Consider the following 17,683-nt stretch of genomic DNA (forward strand, 5'->3'; position numbering starts at 1 on the left):
ACCTAGCCAAACCACGCTCTTTAGCTCATTTTAACTTTCTTGTGCATTAATTACTTTAACTGTTCAATAAGGGGATCCAACCATCCACTTTCATAAAGAACTAAATTCCTATGATTGAAAGAGACATTTAACCACGTTGAAAGAGGGAGAGCCCATCTTTCCAAAGTAGTTAATGAGGAAAAATGCGAAAAGAAAAAGGAAGGATATATTTTCACTCTCTCCATGCTCCCATTCTTTCTCTCTCACAGACATTGATTTGGGCCATTAAAGAGATCCTTAAAAAGCCACCGGGACCTCCTAAAAGTCCATTTTTGATTTTGTAGATCCAAAGTAAGAGGGATTCTTCACTTACCTCTAGCCTATTTGACCTATGAAACGGCGACATTAACAAAGTATTTGTTTTAATAAGTTTTAACTTTAAATAAATGCTTTATTTAAAAAGTATACTTTTTTTTTAATTATTTTTATAAAAATTTTTTTATAAATAATTATCTAAAAAACTACTTATAATAAATGATTTTAAATAATTTTTTGATAAATACTTTTTTAAATGAGTAGTTTTTTCCCCAAAAAAAAAAAAAAAATGGTTCGAACCGATCCAAATCCAGGGGCAGGAACCCAAAAATTTTCTGAACGAACGCTGATATTGCGTAGGACTCTAAGCGTAAGTGCTGTTGTTTCAGTTGGGCCGGCTGTGAGCCAAATCGAGAGAGAGAGAGAGACATGGGGGGAGTGGAGACGGAGAACTTGACACCAAGCCCCTACACTCTGCAATTATCTCCTATCAGCAGCGAAGACATACTCTTCTGCATCGATGCCGACGTTGAATCCCTTGTGGAGATGAAAATCTCCGGCCCCAAGGGCCGACCCACCACCAGATTGGACTCTATTAAGCAGGCCATCCTCCTCTTCGTCAACGCCAAGCTCGCCATCAACCCTGATCACCGCTTCGCCTTCGCTTCTTTCGCCAAATCCGCATCATGGGTATTCCGGCCATCCTCTTTCGAATTTTTCTTCCTGCTTTTGATTGACGCATTTTTCGTTCCCATGCGGGATTTTGCGGAACTGGATTTCTTTAGAATCTGTAGAGTTGTTAAGAACACGAGCTGAATTTTCTTAACATTAGTTTTTCGATGAAGATTTGACATTCATTTTCTTTCGAATTTTTTTCCCTGAGCAACTTGAAAATTATTTACTGGGTTTTGCATGAACTTTGGGAAAAGGAAAAAGGCTCCTTTTGATTGATTTATTGAGGTTTTGGGAGCTTCGAACAGAGTACCACGCTAATCCTATGGGATTTTGATGTGTATTTGGATGGTATCCAGTGTGTGTGTGTGTTTTTTTTAAGCTTAAGCTTTTGATTAGGCAAATTTTCTTTTTCATTTGCATTGTTTGGAGTTGAATTATGCTGGCTATTTATTGAATGGCCAACCAAAATTTAATCTTCTTACTTTTTAGATCTCATGGATATTGCACCAAGGGCATGTTTGGACATAACATTAGACTTGGAAGTTGACATGTGCGCTTACTTGTAAACACAATCAACACTGCTCCATTGAGGTCCCTTCATAATGAACTTTAATTTCTAAAATATAGAAAAGGAGAAGACAAACTTTACTCTGTCAAACAAAAATAAGATCAAACTTTAGTCCCTTGTGGTGGAATGTACCCTAAAAATTTTGAACACCTCCTATATATTTGTTGAACTTGGCTGCATAATAATTTTGGGGAGTTAAGTATCATGCAAATCTATTTTATAGAAAAATAAATTTATTCAGAAAGAGAAAAAATTATTACTATCATTACTATCTAAAGGACCATGAGTTCTTGTGACTACAAAAGAAAAAAAAGATAACTCTAACACAATTAAATTGAAAGTTCCCCTTTCATCCTCTTACCATCATAATTTATAGAGCACTTTAAGTTGGCTAGTTCATGTTGAGCTTTCTTGTATTGCTCTTATCACACTCTACCCTAACTTTTTGTCTTCCACAAGCAAACAACCCCAAGACCATCTTCTCCATAAGTAGTTGAGCTTTAATGTCCTTGTCACTAACCTTCTTTTCACGGGGCGCAGGAGTTGGCAAAATACCTTCGAAGTTAATTACCTGCTGTTTTTTACTCAAATCTATCATCCTCAAACATAGAAACACCTTCCAAGCATTGTAATTTGGCAAATGGAAAATGCCACCCTCAAAATTTGAGGAATCCAAATTGTACCCATACTGTGCATGAATTTCATCCAATAACTGTTACATGCAAACCCACTGTCAAATTCATTATCTTCATCATATTTCACCCCATTTCTTATTCCTTGTTGATTGACCACCCTCATTAGGCTTCTCTACTCTGTTTTTATTTTTATTTTTTAAATAAAACATTTTCTATTAAAGTTAGTACAATGAAATGGTTGCTTTTTATTTTGAAATTGCGGATAGTGTCTTTTGAAATTACAATCATATTCTGATCAAATGATGGGTGGCCATCTTTGGCCGACTGGTTTCTTTTTTCCCTGAGTCTGTGAGTTAGTTTGTTCTCTTGTATTTTACTACATATAGTGTTTGTGATCTCATAAGCCTCAAATTCAAAAGGAGTAAAGGAAGAACACCAAAAATTGAAGTACCAGAGTGAAAGTATCCTCTAATTAGAAAATAAAATGAAGACACACATAAGGAAGAAAACAAACTTGTTAGAGGGGATGAGAATTGGTCCAAATGTATCCCTTTCCTCTCTGAAGGACGTAGAGTAGCATCTCAAATATGTAAAACGCAACGCCATGAGCAGAGGTGAGGTTGTCGATGCACCCAATAGTCGATGATATGCAAGATATATTGCCATTTCCCGTTCTACCTACTCCATTCAAAACAACACAATCATAGTCTACACCGCACACACATACATTGATTGATTAACAAACACATACTAGAGAGAGAGGGAGATGAAACCTAGGGCAAAGTTTGAGATGCAATGATTTGTGGAGGTGAACCAAGAGAGTAAGGCATAAGAGTCTTAACAAAAAGAATTTGAGGCTTATGATAACCTACCATTTGGAAGGGTACCATTTTCTTCTCTAGGTGGATGGGTCTAATTCAAGCTTCTCATTCTTCCATTCCTTGTTATTTAAAATTTAAATATTTCTATTAACTAAAATAATATAATATTATTTATTAATTAACAATAATCTTATTATTAATGTATATTTATAAGAAATCTTCCAATTAAAAGCACAAAAAAAAAGTAACAAGTTACATCAAAGTTGCTTTCCAATCCCTTTGAATGTCAGAAAGCAAAAGACCCTCCAATACCCCAAAAGAATGAGCCTAGAAAGAAGCAAGGAAATAACTTTCTCCCAAAGCAGTCTTGGAGAGGTCTTTTGAATTTTAAAAACTTGAGCATTCCTTTCAAGCCAAAGCAACCACAAAATTGTAAAAAACAGTAATACCCAAAATATCCTATCTTTCTCCTTCCCAAAGTCCCAAAACTTCACTTCCAAAAAATCCCGAATTGTGGCTAGAGCCACCCAAACCTCAACAAAGTATGAAAACAAATTGTTCCACCTGCATCTTGATACCTTGCAATGAATGAAAAAATGACTAATAGTCTCATTAGGTTCATTGCACATCACGAAAATATTTGGATTAAGGGCATTGTGGGGGCCTCCTTAATTGTAGCGTATCATTTGTATTGATCTTGTTAAGATATAACGTCCAAATGAAGGCCTAGATTTTTAAAAGGAATCTTTGCTTTCCAAACAGCTTTATGTTAGGGAAAAGGGCCCGGATTTGTGGATTTTATGAGATTGGAAAAGAAAGAATTTGAATAGAAAGACCTTGAAGCCTCCGCAATCCAAAGTCTTGTATCCCCTTGTGAAGTTGGCATGAAAGAATCTAGCACACCCAACAAAAAGAGTGAACTCACCAACCTCTCTTTCATTGAGACTTGTAAAGAAATGAAAATCCCAAGATGTGAAGCTTCCTTTCAAAAGACAAAAAAGTTGAAGTTGGTGCATTTTGAACAATGGATAGTCTAAACAAGTGGGGCACCAACAACTCCAACAAAGACTTGCCAGCCCAAATGTCCTCCTAGAATTGAATTTTATTCCCATTACCTACTTTAAATGAGTAAGAAGAAAAAAATAATTCTAGCAACCTGGGACACAAACTTCCATGGACTTGCATTAGTGGTTTGCCACTCCCTTTGGAATCCCATCTATTTTTATGTATTCTGTATTTACTCTTTATTACCTTGTGCCATGGGGAGTTAGATTCTAAGGGAAATCTCCATAACCATTTCCCTGTTAAGGATATTTCTTAGAAACCACATTGCCAAGCCCCAAACCCCACTCTGACTTAGGCCTTTTAACAACATCACAACTAACTAAGGGTCCCTCTTATTCTCATCAACACCCGACCATGGAAAATATCTCATAGTCTTCTCCACCTTCCCAGCCACCCTAGATGGAATTTTGAAAAGGGATGGAAAATGAATAGGAATATTAGCTAAAGAGGCACTAATAAGAATGATTTTACGCCCTAGCGACAAATAAGCCACCCCTCTAATCTTTTCCTCACTCTCTTACAAAAAGGGTTACCCCCTAATGGAAGACCAAGATAAGACGAAGGCCAAGACAAAGACTCACACCCTGCTAAGGATCTAAAAATCTCAAGTTCCCTAGTCCCTGCTGCTCAAATTAATGCCAGCTATACCACTATTAGACAAATTTATCTTCAGCCTCTGTTAACCACCAAATCAATTGGGCTCTCCACAGTAGAAAAACCACCATCATTATTTGTATTTAAAGCTCTTTGAGTACAAAGCTCAGGTTAAGTCGTTTTCTTCAAAAGATTTGTGCATCTCAATACCTGACTGCATGGCCCTTCAGCGAATATCAACCTTACTAAACCCAGCCAGAGAAGCCTTCTTTCCAGCATTAATTTGAGTCCTAGCCTTAGCAACTTCTCCCGCTTATTTTGTGGATGATTCTCTTATTCTTTGCAGTGTGGATAAAGAGGAAATAAAGTGGTTTATAAGAGCTTTGTTTCCTTTTTAAGCATTAACTGGGACTTAAATCTGGTAAAGTTGAACTCTTTTATTTTATGGGGTCATAGCATGTAAAAGATGCTGCTATGGTGTTGGGGTCTAAAGAAAGGAATTAGCTAGCAAAGTGTTTGTGTTTGCCATTTGGAGCTAGGTTGAAGTCAGAGGCAATTTGGGACTTTGTGCAAGAGAATTTTGAGAAAAATTAACATTTGGAAGGCGTGATATTTGTATTTGGGGGTAAGATGAATTTTGTTGATGAGCACTGTCAGAAATATGCCCATTTGTTTTATGTCTATTTGTGATTTCATTATCTATAGCAAATTGTATGGAATACATTGTGAAGAATTCCCTTTGGAACGGTGTGATGGAGCAAAATAAGTATCATCGTGTTAATTGGAGAGAAATTACTTGTTAGTGGAGGAGGTTTTGGGGGTTAGAAATTTAGCTGTGATGAATCAAGTTTTCTTGCTGAAATGGCTTTGGAGATTTGAGAGGAGAGGAGGTGCTCTTTGGAGGAAGTATAGGGAGATAGAGCAGGGTTGGCATTCATATTTGCCATGATCACAAGGTGCAAGGATATATGGAGGGGTATTTGTGCTAGCCTTATAATTTTTTGGAATTTTTCTTTCTTGCAGGTCTGAGATGGTTCGAGGGTTGCTTTTTGGATTCAACACTTGATATGCAACTGAATCACTTCCTACTTTGTTTCCTCAGCTCTTTCTATGTACAATAATGCAATGGTGCATGATCTTCTGTGTTTCTCAAACAGCGATGTGGAATGTGATGATTTAATAGAAGAATTAGATGAAGAACAGGGTTATTTGCTGGACTTATGACTTCAAGGCTTTTCTGTTGGAATGTTAGGGGTCTCAATGAGAAAGCTAAAAGGTCTGTAGTGAAGTGCTTCTTGAATGAATGGAAAGGGGATCTGCAGGAAACTATGATGGATACTCTTGATAAGAGTCTCATTACCAATATCTGGGGACACAACTGGAACAGCTGGATTCACCTAAGGGCTGCAAGCCTGTCAGCAGTGCTGGGGGTGATTTTGGTCATTTGATGGGAAAACACAGTTGAACTGATTGTGCACACAATTGGAGCCTTCTAAGTGTACCATATATTCAGGAACAGGAAGTTGGATGACAATTTCTCCTGGCTTTTTGTGGGCCTGTGCGGACAACGCAAAGGTCCATCCAGATGTTTACTGTGGAATGAGCTCTATGAAGCTAGAACAAAATGAGATGTTCTTGGGTTATCGGCAGAGACTTCAAAATGGTGCTTTTCCTGCATGAAAGAAAAGAGGAAATTCAGAGAATGTAAGCATGAAAGAATTTCGAGAATTCCTTTGTGTGTATGCTCTTATTGACCTCACCTTTATTTATTTTTATTTTTTTGGGGGGGGGGGGGGGGGGGGGGGGTTGGGGTGTCCAACTCAATAGGGACCCCTCTTTCTTGAGAACTAAGGTTTTTATTGTCAATGGGCTGGGAGGATTATTTTCCCATGTTCACCAAAAGCTCCTTCCTAGGTCTACCTCCAACCACTTTCCCATTTTGTTGGATACCGGAGGAATTATGTGGGGACCATCTCCCTTCTGCTTTGAAAACACATGGCTTAAACAAGAATGTGTTTGGAAGCTCATCAAGGAGTGGGGGTCTACTTTCTACTTTGAAGGCTTTGCAGACTTTGTTTCTTATTTCCAAATTGAAGGAGACCAAAGAAAAAACTCAAATTGTGGAATAAAAACGCCTTTGGAAGACATCCTTTTGAAGAAAGAAGTTGCCTTGATGAAAATCCTGGATATTGAAGCTGAAGAGCTTACTCAAGGCCTTACTTATGCTGGGTTTTGTTCATTTTTAGTAGTTTCCCTGTTTGTAACCTTAGAGGTATACTCTTTTTGTGCTTTTCTTCTTTTGAGAAAAATATCAGGCCACTGTTTTTTGAGGATGATGACTGATTTACTCCCTTCAGCAAATCATTCCAACCAACTTCCTTTTTCACATTTGACAAAGTTCCCCCTGGTGCAAAGCAGCCCTTGATTTCCCAGGATGACAATTGAATACACTGCTTTAACAAAACCTCTCCAATGAATACCTTACCCCCAGGAATAATGGCAGAATGCTCCCTCCCCTTCAATTTCCACTCTCGTTCCAAAAACTTTCCACTCCTTATTGACCTGTATTCCACCTGATAATATAATCTCTCAAAACTCTTTCAAAGAGAGAAATGATCCAAACTGTTGAAGGCAGATGAAAGATACTCAGAAAACAATGAGCAGCCATCACTGAAGCCCTTATCCATCAATACACTCAAAGATTTTGCTCTAACATGAAAAAATATTTCTTAGATTTTCTTTTTTCTTTTGTGGAAAATTTTCGTTGGGCAACTTGTGAAATGCTGATCACCCTTGGGACAAAGTTGCCCATGTCTTTTTACCATTTTTAACTGGCAACAAGGACACATTTTCACATTTTTACATCTATATGTTGTGGGTGTGCATGCAGCACACACGCACATGCACATAAATGTATACACACTTGCATGTGCAAATGAATATCTATGTTTATCTGTGTATGACATTGACACACCCTTAGTTGTGAGTTTTGATGTGGCTCATCCAAAATCTTTCATGCATTTGCTCAAATTACTGGTGTCATTCCTTTTTTTTAAAGTTTAACCAAGGCCTTTACAGTTGATCCATTGTTCTTCTCCATCTCTTGTTCAACATTTTGAAGCTTCGAAGAGAGTTCAGCAGTGAAGTTGATTCTGCAGTTGTTGCGCTTCGTGGACTTTCAGTTTCAGTTGATTCATCTTGTGGCCAGGCAGATCTCACTCAGATATTCCGGGTAGCAGCTTATGAAGCAAAGAAATCTCGTGCACAAAATCGGATTTTCAGGGTGGTAAGTGATGCGTGTGCTTGTGTATGTGCTCATTCATGTATTATTATTGTTATTGTTATTATTATTCTCAATGTACTGAAAAAGTTTATCTAAGAGAGGTGGTAGATTAGAATTTACAGAACCAGAGTTTGGTGATAGAGAAAAAAAATTGTAGTTCAGTATAGTTCCTTCTTTTGATATTTCTTGTTTCAATATATATATATTTCATTTATTGCTATATTTTGGCAATTAAAATGGCTCTGAAACTTATGATTAAGGTTTCCCCTATAAATGCACATGTCTAAATCATAGAGAATTAGACCAGAATGAAATTACAGATACCTCTATAGATTGAGGTCTTCTACCCTTTCGTAAGAAGCAAATAAAATCATTTTAGAGTAAACTATTGGTAATTACCCATATATGCACTCTTATGTTCAAGAAATGGATGAATTTAATAGCATTTTGTATTAACGTGTCTGGGCTTGAATGGAACTTGTAATGGACAATTTCGTCCTAAAGAAAATTAGAGCAACATGTTGCTAATTCATTAGGCTCCATTTGGATCAAGTATTTTTTTTTTTTTTTTTAGGGAAGGAAAGGAAAGGAAGAAAGGAAAATAGGAAGGGATCCATTTTCTATCATATTTTCTCTTTACCAAAACCTTTGATGTAATCTCTCCCACCAAAGGTCCGCCCAAAACTGAATCTTGTTACCTCTGCCAACTTTGAACCTGGTAAGATGATCAAACAAATGAGCAATCTTAGAAACAAACTGCTATGAGCTCACATGAGAAATGTTACCAAAAACTCAAGTATCCCCCCATGCTGATGAATTCCATAATGTAATAGGGAATTAACCTCTTAAGGGAACCTCCATAACCATATCCCAACTAGAGATATGTTTTCAGGCACCAAATTACTAAGTCTGGTACTCCCTTCTGACTTTGGTCCCCTAAATACATCTCAACTAACAAAATGGTCCCTCTTACCATATCCCTTTCCTGACCATAAGAAATCTTTATACGCCTCTCCAAAGCTGCAGCGACACTAACAAGAATTCTAGACAAGATAAAAAATAAATAAGAATTTTAGACAGCAAAGAACTAATGGGAGTAATATGACTCCCTAGGAACAAGTAAGCCCTCTCCCACCCCACCAATCTCCTACTAGCTCTCTCAACCACCCCAAAAAGCCAAAATATTAGGATTGCCCAGGAAGATCCAAATTAGACAAAAAGGCAATCATCCAGAGTTCCAGACATACAACCAGCTGAAGACATAAACTCCTCTAAATCACCTTTAATTAAAGCTTGCCACACCACTCTGACATGTGACTTCCAATCCTGAAATCTTAGAACTTTTCCATTTAAGTTTATCTAAAAATACTTGTTGGCTGTTGCCATTTAAAGACATGCTTCTCCAGTTTTCATCAATTTGTGTGGCTATCTAGACATTGGTTGCCATCATATAGGAGGTATCAATCTCTTCTAGAATAGAGTACTCCAATCTCCAATCTAGATCAATGATAGGCTGCAAGTATATCTAGAGAGTACCTTAAATCTGGTCAAGTCAGTAAATTGTAAAAGCAATTAATATAATCATTCATGGACTCATTGTCATCTTGCCTAATTTGACAAGATTGAATTGCAAGGCATTGCATATATTGAGTATGGAACATATTTATGATATATGGATCTTTTCATTGCATCCTAGTAGCTAATTGGGAGTTGGCCCACTTTTTGTTGAAAATTGGATTTTTTTCGCCATAATGGATTTTTGGAAGTTGACCTAATTGAAACTTTAGTGGTTTTGATAATCCATGCTTGTTCCCAATTTAGATCATATTTTTCATGAATGTTTTGTTGTTCAACCTTCATGTTCCTTTCAAAACTTCCATGCCTAGTGGTGTGTAGTTGATATATGCAAGTCCTTTCCGAGGGGGAGTAGTGGGGCTTGAAGATTGCATGTTTGATTAAGAAATCTAGAACCTTGGATGGATAGTTGATGTGGGCTTTGAACATGTTCTTGAAATCTTGGAGGAATAGAAACATGTTCAAAAGTTGAAGATTAGGAGATCCTACAATTCGGAATAGGGACTACCCTACTTTTTAGTTGAATCAGCATTGTACCATCATTATTTTGGTTGAATTTATTCTAGCCAATCACAATTACTTTTAACCCTTATGGCTACAATAATACATAGGGGAAAGGATGTTAACTAACTATGATAAAAAATCACTTGTGGGAGACTGTGACAGTGGGCTTTGCGACTACACACCCTTCAACTGCAATAGTATGCATCATGGCCACTGTCTTAGAGAAATGATCCTTCACAGACGTCATTAGAACAGAACTGTCGAAGGAGAGGAGATCTCCAAAGAAGGAGGAATCCCTTGAATTCAGAGGCAAAAGGACAACTTTCCTTTCTAGTTTGAATTTCAAATATGTTTCCTATTCCAACGTAAGGTGCGGGGAAGGGGGGTTTGGGCCTATCTTTAGTGGGCCACAAAACAGTGGCAAAATGGGTTGTTAAAGAAAAGTGAGGGTGGGGGGTGAGGGGATCGGGCCCAACCCAGTTCTTTGTGGAATTAAGGATGTGGGCTCATTAATCTAGAGCCTAGTGAGAATCAGCCTACTAAAAGGTGAGGGAAGTGAGGGCAGGAACTTGGTTGAGCTTTTGCTTCCTCAAGCTATAGTAGGCATGGAAGGAGATAAACCCTTGGTTAATTCTTATAAGGTCTCTCTACCTAAAGTCAAGAATGGAAATTCTGAAGAATGATGTTTGAATTCTATGGGGAAGAGGAGTATAGTAGCTTAAGGGGATGTGGAGCACATAACGTAAGGCAATTTGAAGAGGGATAGAATAGACTACTTGAATTATAAGTCTTTGCAACCAGGAAGATGATCCATCAAAAGTTGTTAGATTTGGAAAATGATTTAAGAAGTTTCTGGGACTTTGAAAATGGCTTGTTGGTTGATCCGCTGAGAGCCAATTTTGACATGGAAGGAGAAGATGATTGGCCTAAACTCTCAGAGGGTCTTTTTCAAATGAAGGGGAGGTGATATCAAAGTAGAATGTAATTCCCTCACAAGAAACCCGACATTTAGGGGAAAAGATTTCTCGGTTGTCCTCTAACACTGAGTGAGTGGATGAAGATACTATGGAGCACAACTCAAACTAGACTAAAGAATTGATTGAAAAAGGGGTCTTTGTCCCCTGTTTTTTAGCTTAGTCATGATAAGGTGGACCTTGTCTGTATTCCTTCTGATGTGGGGAGGGGGTATTGATGAAGAGACAACTATTCCTTTGGTTGATCCGAATTCATTTGATTCTAGAAAAACATATTCTTCCCCCTCCTATTTAGCCCTCTTCTTCTTTTGATGCTTTATGCCACAAGGAGGGATTTGTAGGGGGTAGTGCCTCTATTTTTGGCTTAGGGGGCGATGAAAGAGACTGTAGAGACCCAAACAAGCTCTTGAATGACGTGGATTTGAAATTTGTCAATCCTGTTGGAGTTGAGGTGAGGTTAGGATTTAGTCCCAAAACTTACAAGAGAAGAAAGAATAAGGATCAAAAAGAGTTAAAGGATCTAACCTCTTCCATAAATTATGGGGGTAGAAAGGGTATAGGGAAAAAAAAAAGGGGGGGGGGGGGTAAGACGTTAAGAGTATGAAGATTGTTAGTTGGAATGTTAGATGTCTAGGGGATAAGGAAGAGAAGTTTGGTTAGGGAGGTTTTGCTTAGGAGTTCTCCAAATGTTGTTTTGATTCAGGAGACTAAGCTTGCATTAATTGATGGGGAGGTTGTTAGAGGGATTTGGGAAGGGTGTAATAAGGATTGGGTGTACCCTCTTAGGGTTGGCAGGTGGCATTCTCGTGTTGTGGGACACCCATATTATCTCCAAAGTGGATAGTTTGGTGGGCTTTTTTCTCTTCCGATCTTGTTAGAAATGAGAGATCGGGGTCAATGGTGGGTTTCGTCAGTGTATGGTTTTTCTAGACTTGCTCTAAGGAGTTCCTTTTGGGATGAGCTTTATTTTGTATCTGGTTTTTGCTCCCCCTAAGTGGGTTGTGGGGGTGATTTCAATGCAGTTAGATTTCCTCAGGAAAAGGAGGGAGGCAGGGCTGCTCTAACAATGCAGAAATTTGATATTTTCACTAGGGTGAGCGGCTTGAGAGATATTCCTTTGAGTAATGCTAATTTTTCTTGGTTAGTGATGGGGCTAGTGCAGTGGTTAGTACACTTGATAGGTTCTTGTTCTCTAGCAAGTGGGAGGATGGGTTCCCTAATCTATCCCAAGTTGCTCTAACTAGATCCACCTTTGACCACTTTCCTATGTTTTTTGGAGGGAGGTGTTCAATGATATTAGGCTTAAAAAGATCAGTATTTTAGGAGAGTTGGTTGAGTTAGATAGAAAGGAAGAAGTTATTAATCTCACTGGAGAGGAGTTGAAAAGAGTCTCTTTTAAGGACAAATTGGAAGAGGTGATTTTTAAGGAAATAAGAAGTTGGAGGTAGAAGACAAAGTTTAAATGAGTTAGAGATGGTGATAAAAATTCTGGAGTTTTTTCATAGGATAACAAGTGGGAAATAAGGAAAAATTTGATTCGGGAGTTGGAGGTGGATAGGGGGGAAGTTATCTCAGATTATAGTAGGATTGCTTCAGTGATCAATTTTTTTTTATTATAATTTGTTTTTTTGAGGAGGATGAAAATAGACTAATGGTGGAAGGTCGCTTTGTTTGATGACAAGATGCCTTAGAGAGACCTAGCGAGGAAGAGGAAGTAAGGTCTTCTGTCTTTGGGATAGAAGGGGATAAGATACAGGGCTGAATGGTTTCAATCTGGCTTTCTTTCAAGAATGTTGGGCAGTGGTTAAGGATGACTTGATGAATGTTTTTAATGAATTTTACTACAATGAGATTTTAAGCGAGAGTATTAGTTTTACCTTTATAACTTTGGTGCCTGAGAAAAGCAGGCCTATCAAGATATCTGATTATAGTCCTATTAGTCTAGTAAAATTTATAAAATAATCACTAAAGTACTAGCTAAAAGGTTGATTGTGGTGTTTGATAAGACTCTTACTAAGGCCCAAAGTGTGTTTATTGGGATTTTGGTGGGGGTGTAATGGATGCCTGGGGGTGGGGAGACAGATCATGGATGCCGTTCTGATTGTGAATGAAGTTGTTGAGGATATCAGGAGAAGGAAGAAGAAAGGGCTCATTTTTAAGTTGGATTTTGAGAGTATGATAAGGTGTGTTCGAACTTCTTGGATAAGATTTTTATGAGGAAGGGCTTTGAGTAGAGATGGTATAGTTGGATGAAAGGTTGCTCCTCAGATGTGAATTATTCGGTGTTAGTGAACAATGAGCCTAAATCCTGGTTTAGGGCTATGAGGGGGATACACAAGGGGTCCCTCTCTCCCCATTTTTGTTTGTTTTAGTGGTGGATGTGTTGAGTAGGATGGATAGAGGTATGGTGAAAAATCTGGGAGTTGGGGGGGGGGGGGGGTGGATGAGTTAATAGTTTTGCACTTTTAGTTTGCTGGCAACACTCTCTCTTTCTTAGAGGATCATGGGTCATTTTTTTTGAATATTTTGGGGCTTCTCCATATTTTTGAAAGGGTATCGGTGCTTAAGATTAATATGTAGAAGTGTTGATTCACGGCTATTAATATCCCTATGGAGCACGTTAGGGAGTTATCCTCAGAGGTAGGGTACTTTGCATTGGATTGGCCGTCATCCTATTTAGGGGTTCCTTTGGGGGGCAATCCTAGATCTGCAAGTTTTTGGGATTTGGTTGTTGAAAGACTGTCTAAGAGTTTAGATGGGTGGAAGGGTGATCTTTTTTCTGCAGGAGGTAAGATTACTCATTAAGGCTTGTCTTTCTACCATCTTGCGGTATTTTCTTTCTATTTTTAAAAATTTCTGCGATGGTTGTTAGTAAGATTGAGAGAATTATGAGAGATTGACCTTTGGTCAGGGGTGGGGAGTTTTAGGGATCATTTGGTGAGGTGGGAGGTAGTTTTTAGGTCTAAACAGGAGGGTGCTTTGCATCTTGGAAATTTAGTGTCTAAAAACATGACTGTCGTGCTAGAAGATTCTTCCTTATCGCATAAAGTTGTTAAAAGCAAGTTCAGACTTGACGAGAATGGGTGGGATACAAATTTGGGTCGTAGATGTTCTTCGAAAAGTCTATTTCTCAGATTATCCCCTCTTTATTCCCTATACTAAATTTCGCTGGGTAGGGGTTGCAATATCCGATTTTGGAAAGACCTATGGTTGGGGAATGTTGTTTTGTCCACCTCTTTTCCTCACCTATTTCGTTTGAACTCAAGACAGGATGGATCCATTTCTTCTTTTATTGTAGAGCTGGGTGGTCCTTTACCTTCATGGGATTTTCACTTTTGAAGATCCTTGAATGCTAGAGAGATGGAAGATCCTCTTTGTTAGTCTTGTTGAATAATTGTCGGGTCCCTTTGGAAGCTGATAGCCAATCTTGGTCCTTGGATCCCTGAGGGTTTTATTCCTGCAAATCTTTTTGCGAGTTCTTGTCTAGTATAATTTTTCTTTTCCACTCTATAAAACTATTTGCAAGGCCAAAGTCCCCCTTAAAATCAAATCTTCTCTCCGGTTGGTTGTGCTTAATAGCATTAATGCCCATAACTCGTTGCAGATTAGAAGACTGTTGAAGGTTCTCTCTCTGGATGTATGTGTGCTTTGTTTTAACTGCTCTGCATCTTTTCATGCATTGTGATTTTTCTTGGAGGGTTTGTAACAAGTCATTTAATTATTTTGGAGAATCTTGGGTTTGTCTAGAGATACTGAAGAAGTTTCTGGCAATTCATTTTGTCGGTTCGATTAGGAACAAGGAAGGTAAAGAGTTATAGAAATGTGCTTCCTTTGCAGTATTTTGGGGCCTGTGGATGGAACGAAGCACACATATTCTCTCTGGAAGAAGCAATCATTTCTGTTGGTTTAGGAGAAGATTCACTATTTGGCTTCTCTTTGGTGCATGGGTCAACTTCAAGTTGGGGAGGTGTGTTTTTCAGATATTCAGCTAGATTGACATTCCTTGTTGACTTGTTAGGGCATGCTGGTTATTCTGGGTTGTTTTTGGTGTTTTTTAGTTTTTTCCTTTTGGCTTTTTCTGCGGTAACCCAGAGTGTGGAAAGGAGGTGTCCTATTCTCTTGTCTGTACATTCTTAATCTATCAATGAATTTCATTTGTTATAAAAAAAATATATTGAATTAAAACTTCAGATTGTCAGATCTAGTGAGTTTTGGAATGAAAATGTACCATGTTTTGGAATGTTGTACGGATACTTGGTTCGTTAGGGTGTTAATGTTTTCTAAAACTATGGTTTGGATATTGTTGACAAGGAAAAACAATATGAGTATAATGTTAACTTGGCCAAAAAAAAAAAAAAACCAAAAATTTTTTTGGGGGGGGGGGGGGGTGGGTTTATATTTCACCCAAATACTTTCTTGGATTTCAATATTTGTTACTTCAGCTGAAAAAACACTTTTTTGTTCATTCATAACCATCCTTACAATGTCCATTTGCCTTTATGGTGGAGGGAAGTTTTGATTGGTGGTAGAAACTAGACAACTTAGTGACAAATTGTTAACCAGTTGATGACAAATCTTGCACAACCAGGTAGCTGACAGTTGGGTGAGGACTCGCACAGAACCAAGTACTACAAGCCATTATTTGCATTCCCAATTTACCTCATTTCCGTTCCCAAAAGGGGGAAATTATTAATTCCCTTTCATGCACTTTGATTAATTATGTTCGACTTGGAATCTAACATGATACTAAAAAACAGACTTAAATCCCACAACAATTTGATGAAAATGAACTATCAAATTCCACTTTGATTAATTATGTTGGACTTGGAATCTTGCATGATTCTAAAAACAGACTTAAATCCGACAATGATTTGATGAAAATGAACTATCAAATCACATAACCCTAATGTTGAACTTGGTTACTTTCAGTTGACCTAACTCAGGCTGCTAGCCTAATTTTGTTTGGGCGGGTATTTTTTTGTCGATCTATAGGGCTTTTTATTTTATTTTCCTTTCTTTTAAATTTTTTTTGGTGTGTCAGGTTGGGAAGCATATCTTTAGTAAAAATCAAGGGGGTGAGTGTAATTTTCTCTATTTATTATTTGTACACCACCCCTACTCAAACAGTGAACTTTGGTGAGATAATTATTATGGTTAATATGAATGGTTGTATTATTTACACTATTGCACATTACCCTTTTGCACCCTATTTTAATGGTTGTTGGGGGCACTGTTTCATGCTCCAAGTACCTGTTTTGCAGTTCTTTTCTTTGCATTCAGATGTTGAGCTTTGTCACATTCTTCATTGCTATTTTTTTATTTTTTATTTTTTATTTTTTGACATTTTATAATTCTGCAAATTAAGCTCTTTGGGAGATGTTTTTTAACTGAGAAAATGCTGTATTTCCTGTATGATTTTTATGTCACCTGTTATGAATCTGGTATGTCTCCATAATCATTTGGGATTATTATGTATTTTTTTTCTGTTTAATTTTTTTTTTTCAAAATGATATAATTTCTTGTGTTATGAGAAATTGTTGGTGGTATACTCCCCTTTCAATATTTTAGACGACGCATTCATTGTTCATCCAAATTACATGAAAAGATGTTTAAGATTATGCTTTCTCTTTTTTCTTTCTATGATAGCTGTTCTTTCTGCAAACATCCATCTTATAATATTTTTGTTATTTCAGATCCTCATCTACTGTAGATCATCTTTGCCACCACAACATCAGTGGCCTAAAAACCATAAACTTTTCACCTTGGATGTGGTTTACCTCCATGACAAGCCTGGACCTGATAACTGTCCTCAAAAGGTGTATGATGCACTTGTGGATGCACTTGAGCACGTTAGCGAGTACGAGGGCTACATCTTTGAGACTGGGCAGGGACTAGTGCGTCCCCTTTTTCGTCACATGTGTATCTTGTTGGCACACCCTCAACAACGTTGTATGCAGGATGATATTGACATACCCAAGTCGCTTACAAAGAAGTCACCTGCAGCTGAGCCTGTGCCTGGTGAAGATAATATTCCTGTATCCAGTTAATGAAAACATATGCATGGAGTGAGCTCGTGTTGCTGTGGTAGTTGCATATACGGTTTGATCTCCTACCGAGCAAGGTAGTTCAATGAGTTGCAACTCCCCTGTGTTTTTTTTTTTTTTGGGTATCATTGTAATTATAATTGTGTTTGTTTATATTGGAATTTCAGTTTATCTGTTAAGTTAAATTAGAAATTCAATGCTGAACATGCTCTTTTATTTTAGTTCTTGCTTGGCAAATAGGAATGCAGATGCTTGAAATGTTCTGTAGTATTCTCCCTAGCACTATTGAAATGGGATGAAATTTTTTTTATTTATTGGTAGATGATTGGCGGCATTGACCCCTGCAGGGTGTGCCAACCTTGTTGCTCAATTGTCATAATAAAAATAAGGCCAAATGATACTAATATCTCTTTTTGAGGTTTGATTTTTAAAATAAATGTAAATTTACGATGAGATTTAAAAATTTTTATGGACTTTTCTTAATGTTCGATAAAAATATGTGGGGGCTATTAGAATATAAAGTTATTAAAGGGGTTGAACAGCTGAAAATCATGTAAAATTGCAATCACTCATTTAACTATTGAACTCCTTGTGTTTAGGGGATATGTCATCAGCATTAAGAGTGGAATGACTTTTTTGGTTTTCAGCTAT

The 17,683-nt window shown here is 37.6% G+C and overlaps 1 protein-coding gene across 1 annotated transcript; it reads left to right on the forward strand.

The window, feature by feature from the left end:
* Window positions 1-509: 509 nt before the first annotated feature.
* LOC131151049 (uncharacterized) lies at window positions 510-17,340 on the forward strand. Its single transcript, XM_058102222.1, has 3 exons — window positions 510-984; window positions 7,774-7,938; window positions 16,682-17,340. Exons 1-3 carry the CDS (start codon window positions 724-726, stop codon window positions 17,033-17,035), a joined length of 780 nt encoding a protein of 259 aa, XP_057958205.1. The 5' UTR covers window positions 510-723; the 3' UTR covers window positions 17,036-17,340.
* The last annotated feature ends 343 nt before the right edge of the window (window positions 17,341-17,683 follow it).

This window comes from Malania oleifera, chromosome 3, assembly GCF_029873635.1.
Source record: "Malania oleifera isolate guangnan ecotype guangnan chromosome 3, ASM2987363v1, whole genome shotgun sequence".
Lineage (NCBI taxonomy): Eukaryota > Viridiplantae > Streptophyta > Magnoliopsida > Santalales > Ximeniaceae > Malania > Malania oleifera.

Excerpts from the sequence above, each read along its gene's own strand:
- LOC131151049 (XM_058102222.1), top strand. The coding sequence starts at position 724 with ATGGGGGGAGTGGAGACGGAGAACTTGACACCAAGCCCCTACACTCTG. Across the intron at positions 985-7,773 it reads TCGCCAAATCCGCATCATGG|CTTCGAAGAGAGTTCAGCAG; the intron begins GTATTCCGGCCA and ends AACATTTTGAAG. Across the intron at positions 7,939-16,681 it reads AAAATCGGATTTTCAGGGTG|ATCCTCATCTACTGTAGATC; the intron begins GTAAGTGATGCG and ends TTGTTATTTCAG.